This window comes from Pseudonaja textilis, chromosome 2 (genome assembly GCF_049901715.1).
Source record: "Pseudonaja textilis isolate UNSWEBS1 chromosome 2, rPseTex1.2, whole genome shotgun sequence".
NCBI lineage: Eukaryota > Metazoa > Chordata > Lepidosauria > Squamata > Elapidae > Pseudonaja > Pseudonaja textilis.
This window is the reverse complement of record NC_141991.1, coordinates 257,208,991-257,222,538: the sequence shown is the minus strand read 5'-3', so window position 1 is coordinate 257,222,538 and position 13,548 is coordinate 257,208,991. Positions and strand designations below refer to the sequence as shown.

At 55.1% G+C, this 13,548-nt stretch overlaps 1 protein-coding gene across 1 annotated transcript; it reads left to right on the top strand.

The window, feature by feature from the left end:
- Positions 1-5,092: 5,092 nt before the first annotated feature.
- On the top strand, positions 5,093-11,111 carry CREB3 (cAMP responsive element binding protein 3). The gene is made up of 9 exons (XM_026720777.2): positions 5,093-5,616; positions 5,697-5,955; positions 8,383-8,471; positions 8,568-8,660; positions 8,912-9,018; positions 9,125-9,193; positions 9,455-9,539; positions 9,680-9,767; positions 10,330-11,111. The coding sequence occupies exons 1-9, from the start codon at positions 5,515-5,517 to the stop codon at positions 10,725-10,727; spliced, it is 1,290 nt and encodes a 429-aa protein (XP_026576562.2). The 5' UTR covers positions 5,093-5,514; the 3' UTR covers positions 10,728-11,111.
- Positions 11,112-13,548: the final 2,437 nt, after the last annotated feature.

Here is a 13,548-nt window from a genome sequence, read left to right as displayed (position 1 = left end):
AGTGGAATGCTAGGATGGCGGTTGTTGAACTAGTCATGAGATATTTTGCTGAACAAGGGCTTCATTCAGTGACTGAGATTCCAGTCCCAATTATGGTCTTAAGTCGAGGACTATTTGTATCTGATTAATCTGATGTTCCAGTGGCACAGGCGCCTTTCAAACGTGGGGTCCTTGGTGCTCTCGGAGCTGGGTTTGCTTGCAGAACTTTCGTTAGCCTGTCAGGTAATGCCTTCAGGATGAGGGTGGGGTTGGCTCCCTTGTTGCTCCTTCCTCTTCTTCATTGTTCCCATTGGATTGCCATGGTCAACTCAGAATGGAGTTGGCTTTGGAAATCCAGCAGTGGCCTGGATTTGCACTCTGCCCTTTTCATCAGAAATTTCACCTGTTTTCCTTGCTTCCAGCGGTTAGAATGTCTAAGGCAGGGGTGTCCAACCTTTCACCTTCCCTGGGCCACATTAGAAGATGAAAATTTGGTTTGGGCCGCACATAAAATAAAATAACAGTAACGATACCTGATCATCCCAAAAAACCATAGAAAACATAGTTAACATATTAAATTTATTTGGAAATGAAGTTAGTGAGATGTTTTTATTATTAATTATTTATTATTAATTATTTATTTTTTATCACAGTTTTTATCATGGTTTTTATCATGGTTTATTTTCCGGCCAAATTTTGCGGGGGTGGAAAAGCTCGCCCGCCTCGCGCCCTACCTCTCCTCCTGCAAATGGCCCGGCTGGATGAGGCAGGACTGGAAGGCAGAAGCAGCAGCAGCGGCGGGGGCAGAAGCAGCGGCAGGGGCAGTGGCGGCAGGGGCAGAAGCAGCAGTGGTGGCGGGGGCAGAAGCGGAGGCGGCGGGGGCAGAAGTGGCAGCAACGACAGGGGCAGAAGTGGCAGCGGGGGCAGAAGCGGCGGCGATGGCGGTGGTGGCAACAGCAGGAGGTGGCGCTCTGACGGCGCCTGCTTTTTCTGTTGCTGCTTGGCCTGGCGCTCGCCTCGCCCTGCCTCGCGCCTGCTTCTCCTCCTCCTCCTCGCTGGCTCTGGCACGAAGGTTGGGGTGGGCACTGGGCCGCATTACAAGGTGACCTGGGCCGCATGCGGCCCTTGGGCCGCAGGTTGGACAAGCCTGGTCTAAGGTGTTTGATTCAGTTTTAACTCTTTTTATTTTTAGTCCAATGTTCCTCATACATATTCTATTTGTCAATAAAAAGGGCAGTACCTTGGTACGCTGCTTATCTGCTCCATATTCTACTTTAAAACTACCTTATTCTAACACTGTATCTTATAGTACATTGCAAACTAAACAAACTGATCTGAAGCGATGAAGGTGAACAGAGGCTGTGACTAAGGCCCCATGCAATCTGTAACTGGGCCGCTCGTGTGTACCTATTCCATCCAATTTCATGTTTTACCACAGGAAAAAGGATTTTTTTTTTTCTTGATGCTCCAAAGCAGAGGATGGGAGCTCTCCCATCTCTTTTCTCCTGACTCCCCAGCAGTGGGTCAGTGGGGGGCCTGCCTTTACATCCGCCGAGCAGAAGCAGAATGACAAAAGAGAGGAGGAGGAGGAGGAGGCCCTTTGGCCGTCCTTCTGTTCGGATCCTGCCCTCCCTTCCCTTTTTCTGCTCAGTCCCTAGTTTCTGTTCCTTGTTTCAACCTCGTTACCCTTCTTTGAACTGACTCCCAGTTCTCTTAAATGCTATGGCCACAACTGGACCTGGTCGTGGAAGTGGGCTCTGGCCAAAAAATGGAAGACGATGCATTGCTTGCTGCAATTAATGAAGCATTTCCGTGGATACAGCCTAAAATAACTGATTGATATGTGAAATTACAGTGGAGCTGAAGGAGGGGCGCTTGTGATTGGTCCTCGGAAGGATAGCTGTTTCAATATCCCCATTGTCACACAATTGCGATCCAGGCACTCCAGCCAGCCACAGTCGACCAAGTGATCACGATCGATCGTGTGATTTGCAACCTTCCCTGCTGAGGAAGCCAGCAAAGGGACACCAATAGAATAGAATAGAATTCTTTATTGGCCCAGTGTGATTGGACACACAAGGAATTTGTCTTGGTGCAAATGCTCTCGGTGTACATAAAAGAAAAGAGACATTCGTCAAGAGTCAAGAATCATCAGGTACCACCCTTAATGATAGTCATAGGGTACAATAAGCCATCAAATCATACTAGGAAACAGTCCATATAAATCGTAAGGATACAAGCGACAAAGTTACAGTCCTACAGTCACAAGTGGGAGGGGATGGGTGATAAGGAGAGATGAGAAGATTAGTAGTGATAGTATTGCAGACTTTGTAAATAGTCGCTCCCATAAGTTGCACTCGTCCCTTTATCTCCCAAAGCAGCCCTGCTACAGAATACAGCCAGCCAGCCACGCACTCACCCACACATGCTCTATAGCGCCTGCCTGTGGCATTCCCCCAGCTGCCAGTCAGCCTGCTTGCCCAGGTCTTCTGTCACATGAGGTCCTCTGAGTGACTCACAAGGCCTCTGAGTTAGGATGGGGACATGGACACCATCACGGGTTAGGGCTGCATTGCCTAGTGATGGAAATTATGGACCCAGCTGTCCTCCTAATCCAAGGGCTTCCCAGGCCTTTTTCACAAGCACCATGCCCAGGCCAGGGGTCTCCATCCCACATTAAGCATTCATTTCCCAAAGGGAACACCTTCGCACGTCTTTCTGTTAAAATTTAATGTTATTACTGCGGTTAAACTGGGAGAAGACTAAAAGGCAATGTTATTTGAAAATTCCAGTCTGGGTATCGACTATTGAAGCTTTTTCTTATCCTATAATATACAAAAAGGAACAAACAGTTAGATATGGTGAAATATTGAATGAAAAGGGTGAACTTAAATCTATGCGAAAACTAGAGGAACAAGGTATAAAGATGAACTGGTTTTCATATGCGCAAATACATTCAAGGTATGATAAAGATTCTAAAACAGAAGGTTTCTATGATAAACTGACTGATTTAGATAAGATTTTGACAGGTACTGATGAAAAGGTGATTTAAAAATTGTATGGGTATCTATTAGAAATTAAACTAGAAGAAGAACAAGTTAAAGAAACAATGATTGCTTGGGGGGAAATTTTGGATATGGGATTGATCTAGAGAAATGGCAAAAATTGTGGTCTCAGAATTATAAAATGACAATGTCAACAGCGTATAAAGAAAATTTGTATAAGATGTTTTACAGGTGGCATTTCCCCCCAACAAGAATAGCAAGAATGTTCAAGAATAAATCTGAAAAATGTTGGAAATGTCATCAAGTACCTGGCTCATATTACCATATGTGGTGGACTTGTGTAGATGCCAAAAAATATCGGATTAAAATTCACACATGGTTGGAAAAAATGACAAAAAGGATATAGACTTGAAACCAGAGATATTTTTACTGGGAATTTTACCTGAAATATATAGTAAAGAATGGAAATACTTGATTGTAAATGTATTAACAGTGGCTAGGATTGTATTTGCCAAAAACGGGAAAAATGAGAAAGTACCATCACAGGAGGAAATTATTAAGAAAATATTGGAATGTGCTGAAATGAGTAGATTGACATTTGAAATCAGAGAACAAGATGATAAACAATTATATAAAATTTGGGATCTATTCTATCGATGATTAGACAATAAAACATGGTAATGAAATATGTAGGTTTTTAGAACATAATGAATATATAAAAATGTATTTTTTATTATATCTACAAAATGATTGTAGGATAGATCTGAGATGATAATATGAACTGTTACAAAACAAATTAAATAAAATATGGATTATCTTGTTTAATATGAATGAATAATAGTATAGTCAAATGATTGATTAATAATGATATTAATATATTTAGGAATATTTGATTGACAATATGAGACTATATACAGTGTAATTGTAATTGAAAACTACAAAGTGGAAGCACAAAACAATTTGTAAACCAATCGACACACTGTATGTATATATATGGAAGATGGCTTGATGTTTTTATGTTTTGTTTGTCTATGTTTGCCTTAAAAAACAATAAAACTTTATAAAAAAAATTAATGTTATTATTTGGCCTCATCCTGACACTCCAGCACAGGGCTCTCTCAGACTTGCGGCCCATGCTGGCCACGCCCACGCCTGGTGTAGTGAAGGAGGGAAAAGTCCTGGTACGCGAGGCGACGCGAGTTTGACACCCCTGATCTAGCATGATTGATGGAATTCTATTTCTGTCTTCTAGGATGGTAACTATCCCCAATGCAATAAGCACCCTCCCTCCCCTCTCCCTGCAAGCCATTCCTGAGAAGAAGATCCTGCAAGTCCAGAGGATGGGCCTGGGCTGATCCTTGCGGCCATTCGCTTTGGACCTCCCTCACCAAGTTCTGTGGACGAGCAAAGCTTTTGAGCCACTCTCTCTCCCTTCCCTTGCTATCAGAATGAGAAAGTGCTTTGCTGAAGGTTAAACCCTCCAACCAGCTGGGAGGGGGAGGGGGTGTTGTGGGTGTGTGCATGTGTGGGTGGCTGTATTCTCCAAAGTGCCCGAAGGCAGGACAAGCAGTGACAGGCAGAGGCCCCTGACACAGGGCCATCCAAAGGGTAGTTATTTATTCAATCCATGGGCCACATTACATCTCATTTATCATCATAATGTCCTTACCACCACCAAGCAACATCTGCCTATCCCAGGTCCTTGGAAAGCATAACCTCAGGTCTGCTGGGGACTTCTGGAAGCCTCCGCATCTGAAGGCCATTCTGGCTGAGAATCTCTATCCTGGGCAGTTCACAAGCAACGGAAACATTGTTTTTATTGAGTATCCTACTGTGATTTATATTGATTGCTTCTTCTAGTATCCTGTCACTGAGTATTGAATCTTATGGTTTATGAGGTTTGTATTTTATAATTATGGTCATGATTTATCACTTGTTACTTGTATATGTACACTGAGAACTTAGCCACCGGAGACAAACCCCAATCACACTTTGCCCCCGCAAAGAATCCTATTCTATTCCAAAAAACCACCACCATGCAAAGCTATTAAAAGCAAGGAGGGTTTTGGGACTGCGATGTACTCCCTCCGGAGGTCAGGCAGGGGTTCAACGGGGGCTGGGGCAAGCCTAGCTCGGGCTGTCATTTGGCAATGCACGCGAGGGGCGGCGGGCTGGACTAGAGCATCTCCGAGACCCCATGACCTCAGGCACCCAGCCAAGCGCCGGTCCCGCCGAGGGCCGGCTGAGCTACCGGAAGCGACCATGACGTCAGAAGCCACGGGATTTTCATGACGTCAGAAGCCGCGGGATTTTCCCAGCCTCGAGTGACCACAGCGCCAGCCAGTGAGCGGCCGCGAGAGAGGCGGGACAAGAGAAAGACGGACCGAGAGCGAGAGACTTCCCGGGCGTGACGTCATCTCCGCCGTGTTGGAAGGGGCGGAGCAGCAGCGAGCGGCAGCCGCTTGGGTTGCCAGCTTCCCTTCCGCGGATCCCGCCCGGGGTCCGTCCGCGCGGGGTTGGAGCGGCCGCCATGGCCGACCAGGACCTGCTGGACTTCCTCCTGCGGGAGGAGCTTTTCCTGGGGGACGAGCTGGGGCCGCAGCCGGAGCCGTGGGGCTTCCCGCAGTCGCAGGTGAGCGGCGGGCCGGGCCGGGGCGGGCGGGCGGTGCCCTCGGCTGCCCCTGGTTGCTCCTGCCGCCTCTCGCCCCGCAGGTCCCGGGCGGGCAGGAGGACGAGCTGGAGGAGCTGCTGCGGTGCCTCTGGAGCCCCTTCGGGGAGGAGTCGGACAGCTCCGCCGAGCCCTCCGGCCAGAGCAGCCTCGCCGAGGACCGGAGCCCGTCTCCCGCCAGCAGCCTCCCTGGCTGGGGCCGCGTGGAGTCGGAGCACAACTACTCCCTGCCCCCGACTGCCCCCGCGCCGCGCACGGAGCCCTCCTGGGAGGCGGCCGAGGGCGACGTGACCATCGATCTGGGTGAGCGGGGCTGGCGGAGGCTTCCCGGAGGCCCGGGCTGAGCTGGGCCGGGGGCTGCAGTGGGCCGAGAGCGGAGCTGGGCTGCCCTGCCGCTTCCTTGTGCCTGGCGCAGAGGAGGGAGAAATGGCTGGGAAGGAAACCGCCGAAGCCGCAGGAAGAATCGGCCGCAGCACCCCGGAAGAGCCACCTGAGCCCAAGGCAGCATCCAAGCGGGGACAGCTGCCTCTCCCGCTCTACTTCTCTGGCAGGGAGGAGAGAGAGAACAGCTTTCCCTGTGCAAAATCCTGGCTTCAGTGAGGCATTTGATAAAATAGAAGGAACGCCCCCCCCCCTTTCTTGGTAAGACAGAACAAGGTGTGATAGACAGACAGCATCACCCCCAGGTGGATAGGCAACTGCCCTCCACTGCAGTGCCTCCCTGGAAGGGCACCTCCAGGGAGGGGGGAGGGTGCCGTCTGTCTTAGGCCCAGGAATCTTCGGTATTTTCCATCAGTGATTTAGAAGAGGGGATAGAAGGGAAATTCATCAAACTTGGGGATGACACCAAGCTGGGGGGAATTGCCAGCGCTTTAGATGATAGACGGATCTCTGCAGACTTCAGCCTTGGGCCCTCTCCAGCAACACACACGTCCGGGATGCGGAAAGGAGGGCCCCACATGCAGGCAGCGTAATCCAAGGCATGGGGCGGGAGGGGGGATGGAATAGGAGGGGGTGCCTCACTCAATTTCACTGAGGGCCGCATCAGGGTTGTGTTTGAACTCTGGGAGGGTGGGGTGGGCGTGGCCAGCATGACCTCGCTTGATGGCCCCCATGCTCTGCTACTGAAAATGGGCTCCCAAGCTCCATTTTTGGCTGCGACGGCCTCCTGCACCCTCTGCCAGTGGAAACGGAGCTTGGGTGAGCCACACTTTCTCTGCCAGAGGCACAGTAGGCCTTTCGCTATTTCCAGGGTGGCCAGATCTAATCCCCCCACAGGCTGGCCCCGGGCCTCAAGTGGCAGCCCTGGAACAGGAGGTACTTGGCTCAACAGTGGTAGCAACTGAAGAGGACCTGGGCCTCTTGTGGGGGTCACCGCTTGAGTAGGAGCCAGCGGTGTGCTGCAGCTGCCAAAGGAGCCAACCCGGTCCTAGGCTGCATCAACAAAGCATGTTGAGTGAAAATGGCGTGAAGTGTCTGTGTGAAGGGTTGGTACTGCTCTGGAAAGGCCACACCTGGAATAGTGCATCCAGTTTTGGTCACCACAATACAAAAAAGATGTTGAGACTAGAAAGAGTGTAGAGAAGAGCAACACAAAGGGGACTCGATGGACCGTGGGGGGAGGTGACTGTGGAAGGACTAGGGGTGACAGGGTAGCAGTGGGTCCAATATTTGAGGAGCTGCCACAAAGAAGGGGGGAGGTCAAGACAAGAAGCAATGGAGGGAAGCTGATCAAAGAGAGACCGAATCTAGAACTAAGGAGAAATTTCCTGACAGAAGAAACAGTAGAACGGCTTCCCTCTGGAAGTTGTGGGTGCTCCAACACTGGAAGTTTTCAAGAAGACGGCCGTTTGTCCAGAATGGGATAATGTCTCCTACTTCAGCGGGGGCTTGGCCGAGAACAGTGATGGCGAACCTTTTGGCTACCAAGTGCCCAAACGGTGTGTGCCTGCTTACCCAGAATGCAAGGCACACCCCCCACATGTGCCCACCCCCACGCATGCACAGCAGAGACCCGAAGGCCAGTTGGCCAGCGGGAGGTGCACACGCAGGCGCGTTGGAGCTGAGCTGGTGCGATGGTGCGCGTGCCTACAGAGAAGGCTCCGTGTGCCACCTGTGTCATATGCCATGTGCCATAGGTTCTCCATCACTGGACTGGAAGCTCCCCAAGGTCCCTTACAAGCTTGTTATTCTGGGCCTTCAGCTCCAGTCTGCTCCCCTTGATATTTCCTGCCCTCCCCACCCCACACGCCGGCTTCTGCAGGTGGCCCCTGGTTCACCATAAGCTGCCTTGCCCTACAAAGGGCCTTTAAGGACATGGGGGGAGTGCAATTTCAGCAAAGCCCCCTAGATCCAGAGGGGCTAATCTGGGGGTTTGGCCCACGAAACGCTCTTAGTGGCCTAATGCTACAAAACCTTGACTCGGGTCGGAAATTGTATTCTCAGAACTCAGTCTTCCTATGGCTCTGTGCCCCAGCTGGCTTCCCCCAACCCTTGGACCAACTGCCTACACTGGCATCCTAGGCTGGCATCCCACCGGGACCCATCCGCCTCAGTAGCTGGCTGGTTCTGCCAACAGGCCAATGGCCTGGAGCCTCCCACTAACCAGGCCTGCTCTAGCCGGCTTGGTGTCTGGTGCGAACCCAGCCCCAGGACAGGGGTGAGGTTTTCCCTAGGGAGGGGCTAGTTCCCAGTGCTGCCAGTTGCACGGTTTTCTCTTTCCTCTTCCAGAAATGCAGGCAGACGTGGAGACGGCTGAGGGCCTCGGCCTTCCCACCGCAGCACTCTCCGCAGAGGCCCCGGTAGGAGGAGGCATGCAGGTAGGCCGCCTGGCCAGGCCGCTCTTCCGGAGCCCCTCCCCCCGGGGCTTCCCAGGCCTTGGCCCTGACCAGCCCACCCCTCTTCTCCTTTTCCAGCTGGACTTCCCCCTGCTGGTCCTGACGGAGGAGGAGCAGCAGCTCCTGGAGAAGGAGGGCATCTCGATTCCTTCACACTTGCCCCTAACCAAGGTGGGCTCCCCTCACCTAGCCGAGGGACACCCAAAGGCCCCAGGGAGGGAGAAAGCCTGCTCCCCGGCTCTTGGCCCCAGGAGGGGAAGGGGGAACCTCCCGGGCAGCGGAGGAGGGGCCACTGGGCTCAGGGCTGGAAAAAGCCTTGGCAGGCAGGCAGACAGGCAGGCAGGCTAAAAGGCAGGGGCTGCCCAGGGGAGGGGAGGGGAGGGGGGCCCTTGGCTGACCACCCCCAACCTCTGGGCTGCCAGGCAGAGGAGCGGGTCCTGAAGCGAGTCCGGAGGAAGATCCGCAACAAGCAGTCGGCCCAGGACAGCCGGCGGCGGAAGAAGGTCTACATGGACAACCTGGAGAGCAGGTGGGGATCCCCGGGCAGCAGAGGGGCGGGGAGCGCCCCCTCCTCGCCAGGCAGCAGGGCAGGGCATTCCCCGCTTCCCCTCCCTCGCTGACCCCTCTCTCTGCAGGGTGCTGGCCTGCACGGCCCAGAACAGCGAGCTCCAGAAGAAGGTGCAGCTGCTGCAGAGGCAGAACACGTGAGTGGGGGCGGGGGGGCACCCTCCCCTTGAGGGTCCTGCAGGCTAATTGGGGATGGCCGTAGCAGCCCCGCCCTTTATTTGCCTGCACGCGGATCGAACGAAGTGGAGACCGCCCCGCTCCATAGGGGTGCCGCCCTGGGCTGAGCCTGGAGGAGCCTGGTTCAGGGCAGGGAGCTCCCTGCTGCAGCGACATACCCCCCCCCCCACACACACACCCTGGGGTGCAGCTGAGGGTGAGTCAGCCGTGCTCTGTTGCAGGTCCCTGCTTGAGCAGTTGAGGAAGCTGCAAGCGCTTGTCCAGCACTCGTCCACCAAGACGGCTGCGGCCAGTACCTGTGTCCTGGTGAGTTTCTGTGCCTCCAGCCCGCTGGCCGGCCCTCCCTTGTGCCCCTCCCGTGTGCCAAAAATGGGAGCTGCCAGGCGGGGGCACGTCTTGGCTGTGCCAACTGCGGTCTGATGGCCTTCCATCCCCTCTCTGCCCAGGTGATAGTCCTCTCCTTCTGCCTGGTCCTCCTGCCCAGCCTCTGTCCTCTGGGTGGCCAGAAGCAAACCCTGGGGCAGCAGCACGGAGGTGAGTCTCCAGGGCTGGGTTGGCCCCTGCAACCTCAGGGTGGAGCCCCCCCTCCTCCAAAAAAAAAGGCTGCCTGCTCTCGGCTGCAGCTCATGTCAAGGCTGAGCAAACTCCTGGGGGCTACAGTCCCCGCGGCTTCTGGCCCTCCCAGCTGCCCAGCTGGCTTCAATGGGTGCAGAACTGAGGCTGGCCAGTTGGAGCAGTTTGGCCTCCGGGTGGAGAGAAAAGGGGGGCTTTGTGGGCTTCCTTCCCTGGCTTAAGTCAAGCAGCCCCGCGGAGACTCCTTTGCAAGACGACACTTTCCGTGGCCAGGGGCTGCGTGGCCTCCCCAGAGACGCAGGGCTGGTTTGGGAGCGCTTCTGATAACCTTTTCCAAAGGGAGGAAAGTGGCGAACAGGAGAAGCCGGCCTTCTAAGAAGCACAAAGTTCTTGGGGGCAGTTCCTTCCGAGGGAGGAAGAGGAAGAGGAGAGGAAGGGAAAGAGGAAGTTGCCAGGGCCAGGGACCCCAAGGGGGGCAACCCAGCTCTCCTGCAGGGCCCTAACTGCGCCCCTTTTCTTCCAGTGTTGTCCCGAAAGCTGCGTGAGTTCCCAAGCAGGGCTTCCCGGACATTGGCTGGTGCCCCCCCGCCAGCAGAGGCGACGAGGCCCCCCTCCCATCCTGGGTCCCCCTGGCTGCTTTCACCAGAGGAAGCTCTGTCCCCCAAAGGTTTTGGGGCTGCAGGAGGCCTCAACGCGTCTCTGGAAGGTCCACCGAATGCCCTGGAGACTGCGGGGGGGGCCTCGGCCAGCAACGGCAGCTCCTCGGATCCCCCTTCCCCTGCCTTGGAGGGGCTCCTCCTCGTCCCCAAGGACCCTCCGGGGAAGGAGAGGGCACTCCCACCCGCCTCTGCCGACCAGCCTGGCCGGACAGATGGTGCCAGCAGCGTCATCCTGCACCCCCATCGCTCTGATGAAATGTGAGGGCTTCCGGCTGCTTTGCCTGCAACATGTAGATGCCGAGATCTGGAAGGGGAGACTGCTCGGAAGGGGAGGGGGGCTGCTCAGCGACAGAGGCCTTGCCCTGGCAGGGCTCCTCCGACGGGGGCTTCACTTCACAGGCCCCCCCAGGCTCAGAAGAAGGGCCGCTGCGAGCCCCAGTAGGAGATGCTGCCCGGACTCTCTGCCTCCCTCCCAGGCATCTGCCCTGCCTCTCTGGGGGTCCCCCCCCAGCTAGCATGAAGCAAGGGGCGTGGCCCACCCCAGAGCGTGAGGCTGCGCTGGAGGGGACGGACGCTGAAAGGTTTGCTCTGGTCCTGCTTCGTGTTGTGTTCCTGTGCAGGGCAACCAATAAATGGCTCTCCACTCCCTCGGAAGTGGCCTGGGTCCTGCCCAGCTGCCCCTCGTTTCCCACAGGTGGATTGTGCATGGCCGCCTTGGGGGGCTGCCTCCAGGACCATCCATCCCCAGCCTTCTCCCTGCGGGGTCCCCATCGCCACTGGGACTGTCCCCAGGCTTGTGGGCGGTCTTTGTCCCTCTTCCAGCACGCAGCCTTCCTTGGGGCCAGCTGATCCTGGCAGGTGCTCCCTTGCGGTCCTGGGCCAAAGGGGTGTCACCTGGGCCGCCCCCCGGGCTGGCTTGTGCTTCGGCCTGTAGCCGTCGGGCCTTCCTTGGCTCTCCGGGTTTGCCTTGCAGAGGTACCCAGCACCCAACCTAACCCACAGCTTGGCCTGGTGAGCCAAAGCACCCTGAACGGCCTGGTTTGGGTTTCTGTGGCGACTCAAGAAAAGGGCTCAGAGTTTGGTTTCCAGCCTCTTCTCAACCCTTGAATGCTGCACAACGCGGGAAGGACCCCCAGCAGAAGCAGCCCCACGCCTGCCTGCCTGCCTGCCTGCCTGCCTGGGTCACTCTTCTCCGACAAGAGGAGTGGGGGGGCTGCTTGTCGGGGTGCAGAAGGCACAACATGGACGGGTCTGGCCCTGCCTGGGAAGGCCGAAGGGGAGAGCGGCCTGGGCAGGCCCTTGGAGGATCTCCTTCCACGGGGCAAAAGGCCAGGCTTTCGGGGGGGGGGAATTAGGGGTTCATGGCTTGGGACGATTGGGCCAGAGAACCCGGGACCGCCCATGGCTGCATGCGAGGGGGGCTGTGGGGGGACATGGAGGAAGGCCAGCAGCGTTTTAGGCTGCCTTGGAAGAAGCCGCCTGCCAAAGTTGTGCTCCTCCGGAGTTCAGGCGCCTTAAAGGAAAACTAAGGAGAAACGGCCAGAAGCTTTAACAGGCCAGAAGGGCTAAGGGGCAACTCCCTAGATCAGGGGTGTCAAACTCACTACCCCCACCATTAAACCGGGTGTGGGTGTGGTCAGCCTGTGACGCATCGCGGGGAGGGGAGGGGGGGTTGACAGCCCTGCGCCGGATTTTGTTTAAATGTAGGGAAGGCTTCCTGGTGGTAAAGATTGTCCACAGTGGAGCGGCCTGACGGCCGTTGGCTTCCCGCGCCCGGGAGGGGCTTAAGAAGAGGCTGGGCAGCCAGCCCTTGAGGAAAGCCCCCTACCAACCACCCTCAAGGTGACAAGGCCCTCGTAGGCACCGGTGCCAGGTGGCAGAGGTAGCTCTCGGGGCTCTTCTGGAAGGCCGGTAGAGGAGCGGCCTGCCTCACTTCTGGGGGCAGGGCGGCCCATAAAGGGGGGGCAGCAGCAAAGAAGCTCACTTGGGGTTCTTTACTTGGCCGGGGTCACAGCACACCCTGCCTGCCCGTGTGGTATGGGCTGGTGAAATAGGCACGGCTCCTCAGATAACGTAGTGCTGGCCCAGTGAAGGGCTTTGAAGATGATAACCAGCAGCTTGAATTGGACCCGAGAGTGAACTGATGCCCAATGGAGTCACTTGGCAGAGGGGTTACATGTGTGACCCTTGGGGCACCCCGAACTGCTCATGCCACTGCATTCTACATCAGCTGCAGCTTCTGGGCACTTTTCAAGGGTAGCCCCACCAGAGCACGTTTACAGTGAATATGGGTATGTGTGTGTGTGTGTGTGTGACCAGGTCATGAGTGGCTGAAAGAAGGGACCCTCAAACGAGGACCGGGTGCGACTGATGCACATTGCGAAATTGAGCAAGTGCCTTTCTAGCCACCTCTGCCACTTGCTCCTTGGGCAGGAGCCACACATGCCCCCCCGCCCCCCGATTGTGCATCAGGTCTGTCCCAGGCTGGGCAAGCTCTCCCAGGACCAAAGATGGTAAACCCCAGACACACAGCGGAGTCCTCTGCCTACAGCCACTTCAGCTGAAGCCTGTTGTCTCCCTGCCTGCAAACCCAGCAAGAAAACACCCACAGCAGCTCTTACTTTGCTTGAGATGGAGATGCCCGCCTGAGTGCCACCCACCTATTCATGGTAGCTCACCACCTGAGGACCATGGATGGTCTCACCCAGCAGCAGCTGCAGCGAGACGAGGCACCAGACTCCACGACACCCCACAAAGCAGGCTGCATGGCGGGATTTCTCACTCCCTATCGGCTTCAATTGGGACCAACTTCAAGGTGATGGATGCCCCACAACCCAGGAGCAAAACAGAGCACACAGAGACTTAGACTTTTAACAGTGGTTTATATACAACAGTTATATACAGAAATATATGTGGTAGGCAAAATACCCTTCAAGCAAACTTCTTAGCTAACTGCAAAGAATATTGGACATAAGGAGGGAGAGCCCCGCCCTCTAATGCCTGCAATATATAAACACCTCTTAAAGGGATCTTTAATCCCCAGCCTTAAAGGGAAGTACCCATGCTATGCTGAATGACCGCTT

Bases quoted from the DNA above. Each gene is read 5' to 3' on its own strand.
- CREB3 (XM_026720777.2), top strand. From the start codon at position 5,515: ATGGCCGACCAGGACCTGCTGGACTTCCTCCTGCGGGAGGAGCTTTTC. The intron at 9,194-9,454 runs GTGAGTGGGGGC...GCTCTGTTGCAG, and splicing joins CTGCTGCAGAGGCAGAACAC to GTCCCTGCTTGAGCAGTTGA. The intron at 9,768-10,329 runs GTGAGTCTCCAG...CTTTTCTTCCAG, and splicing joins CCTGGGGCAGCAGCACGGAG to TGTTGTCCCGAAAGCTGCGT.